The sequence below is a fragment of the Gossypium raimondii genome, chromosome 4 (genome assembly GCF_025698545.1).
Source record: "Gossypium raimondii isolate GPD5lz chromosome 4, ASM2569854v1, whole genome shotgun sequence".
NCBI lineage: Eukaryota > Viridiplantae > Streptophyta > Magnoliopsida > Malvales > Malvaceae > Gossypium > Gossypium raimondii.
The window spans coordinates 46827602-46830439 of NC_068568.1; the positions used below are offsets into that span (position 1 = coordinate 46827602).

The 2838-nt window shown below is 33.3% G+C and overlaps 1 protein-coding gene across 1 annotated transcript; it reads left to right on the top strand.

Annotated features, from left to right (window-relative positions):
- Positions 1-1593: 1593 nt before the first annotated feature.
- On the top strand, positions 1594-2517 carry LOC105780972 (RING-H2 finger protein ATL78-like). Its single transcript, XM_012605525.2, has one exon. It carries the CDS (start codon positions 1635-1637, stop codon positions 2265-2267), a length of 633 nt encoding a protein of 210 aa, XP_012460979.2. The 5' UTR covers positions 1594-1634; the 3' UTR covers positions 2268-2517.
- Positions 2518-2838: the final 321 nt, after the last annotated feature.

The following is a 2838-nucleotide window of genomic DNA, read 5'->3' on the forward strand; positions in this document are numbered from 1 at the left end:
TGTAAAAGAATATACTCTTAGCAAAAAAATTATTATATTATAAATTGTAAATAAAATATATTATTAAATCACCTTAGTATAGCATAAAAAATGGTTGGATTGTACTAACATGTTGCATATTTCATAACTTTATTCGTAGGTGGATTTAGGATATTCCATACTTGGAAGAGTAAATGAAATAAAGAGATCTTGATAATCTTAATAATATAGATTCGATTCGATAATGATGAACTCAGTCAATGACCAATATATGATGAAAAGGAGCTTGTGTTAAATATTAAGAGGGGGAATAACCCAACAAATGTTATTATAATTTATAATACGAAACTTGACATAGAGAATTACATTGTAATTACACTTTATCAGCTAAACACTTCCAGAGAATTATAGTTCTTTGTAGTAATTAGACTTTCATTCCATTACAAGTGTTTTATAGAGATTTTCTTAATATGTAATTGTGTGCCATACATGTATTTTCAAACTCTAACAAGATAAACTCAACTTGTCGAACTGTTGACTTCTTCAAGCACTCAAATTCTCTATAAAATTTATAAAAAAAAATAATACCCACTTTCAACAAACCATACTTCTAAAGAGTCACACAGTTGATGTGGGAGATCATGGCATCTAATCTAAATGTGATCGGATAAGAACCAACAATGCCAACGATACTTGTATAAGAATTATGGACCCAAACTAAAAGCAACTATGAAAGTTAAAAGAAAAGACTAAAATAGCAATGATCAATGAATAATAAGATATTGAACGAACTAAAAGAAAGAAAAAGAAAAAGTAATTAAAATTTGAATTTAGAGAATTCTAAAATGGGTAAACTATAAAATTAGTCACTTTTGGTTGTCTCGGATTACATTTTAGTCAATTATGTTTGAAATGTTACATTTTAGTCACTTACGTTATCGTTTTGTTATGAAGTGATCACTCTGCCGTTAAACTCCGTTACCTTCCTAACGATGATCCTATGTGGTAGTCCAAATGAGTTTTAAATGCCAACTTAGATGCCTTACATAGCAATCCAAATTAAATTTATTTAATTAAAAACCTATTTTCATCCCAACAACTAGACATCTAAATTGGCATTTTAAACCCATTTGGACTGCCACATAGGACTGCCGTTAGGGAGGTAACGGAGCTTAACAGTAGAGTGACCACTTCGTAACAAAACGATAACGTAAGTGACTAAAACGTAACATTTCAAACATAAGTGACTAAAATGTAATCTAAGGCAAATAAAAGTGACTGTTTTTATAGCTTTCCCTTTTAAAATTATATTAAATCAGAAAGACTTAAGCCTATAGAAAAGAAAATCCAACTACTATATTTAAGTCCTCATAATTTAGGAATCCAAAGTATAATATTTAATAAATTTTTAAAAAAAAGTATATCACATTATTTGGGGCAATGATCTATTTCAAACAAAAATGATTTAACCTGAAATCCAGGGCATATTTTGTTATTTTATTAGTTAGTGGGTCCAGAAATGAGATTGGAAACAGGCAGAATACTATTGGATTCTCAGTCTCATGCTCATATAAACTTTCTCTATATATAATCTCCCCCATTTGAGTGGTCTTCCAAGCAATTTTTTTCCCAACTCTGCAAACTCTCAAAAAACCATGTCAACCTCATCTCAACTCTCGCAAGATTTTCTTGGAAACTTTCATTCCAGAAAATTACTGCTTTATTACAAACAATCGAACCAACCATCAGCTACTCCTCCTTACCCTCAGACTACTAGTTTAGACCAAAATGTTTTCATGGTGCTTTCAGTACTCATTTGTGGCATAGTTTGTTCATTGGGGCTAAACTTAATAATCAGATGTGTACTAAGGTGCTCAAACAGGTCGGCTTCCGACTCCACCAACAACCCTTCAGCCGCAACAGTTAATAGCGGAATCGAGCCAAAGGCACTCAAGACTTTCCCTGTGGTGAATTACTCGGCAAAGATGAATCTCCCAGGGGTGGACTCGGAATGTGCGATATGTCTGTCGGAGTTTACGCCCGGCGAGCACCTGCGGTTTCTACCCAAATGTAACCATGGATTTCATGTTCGTTGTATTGATAAGTGGCTTAAATCGCACACATCATGCCCCAAATGCAGGCATTGTTTGCTTGAAACATGCCAAAAGATCATGGGGTGTGATCGAAGTAGCTCACCGGAATCATGTGTTCCAGCTCAGGACATCATTGTGCATATTCAACCATTGGAACCTGAAGGTGTGGTGCGTGATATTAGGGGGGTTAGCTGATATAATTCTTTTTCTTTTGGCCGAAACTGGAAATCCCTTTGCCACTCCATCTGACGGCGTTATATTCCATGAGCGAAGCTCTTTTTTGGAGTTTGAAAGGCACCCAATTTACAACATTAATGTTGTTCGCTAGTTCCATTTATCAAGCAAACCAAGATAACATTAATGTGTTCAAACTCGAATTCTTTGTTGGAAGATATTTATATAAATTATGAGTTGAATTAAACCAATTCGATAAAGATTTATTCAATTTTTAAATGTATTTAAAGAATTTGCTTCATTTCCCCTTCAATTCGATAAAGATTGTTTCATTAAAAGAAATTAAACTGTAGAAGAGAAGGAGAAATATTAAAACTTTCAATTGGTGCAGGCAGTGTGAACAGAGGTCGAGTGACTCAAATGAAAACTTTCAAATAGTCCAATGATCATTATGTAACTTTTTGAAGTTGAATGACTATAAACTGAACTTATTAATAGTTCAGTGACTTTGGTGTAATTTACTCAAATAATTGTTAGTGCGCAAGAGTTGTTAAAAATCCCTGATAAGAAAGGCACCAAGAGCCAAGCAAAA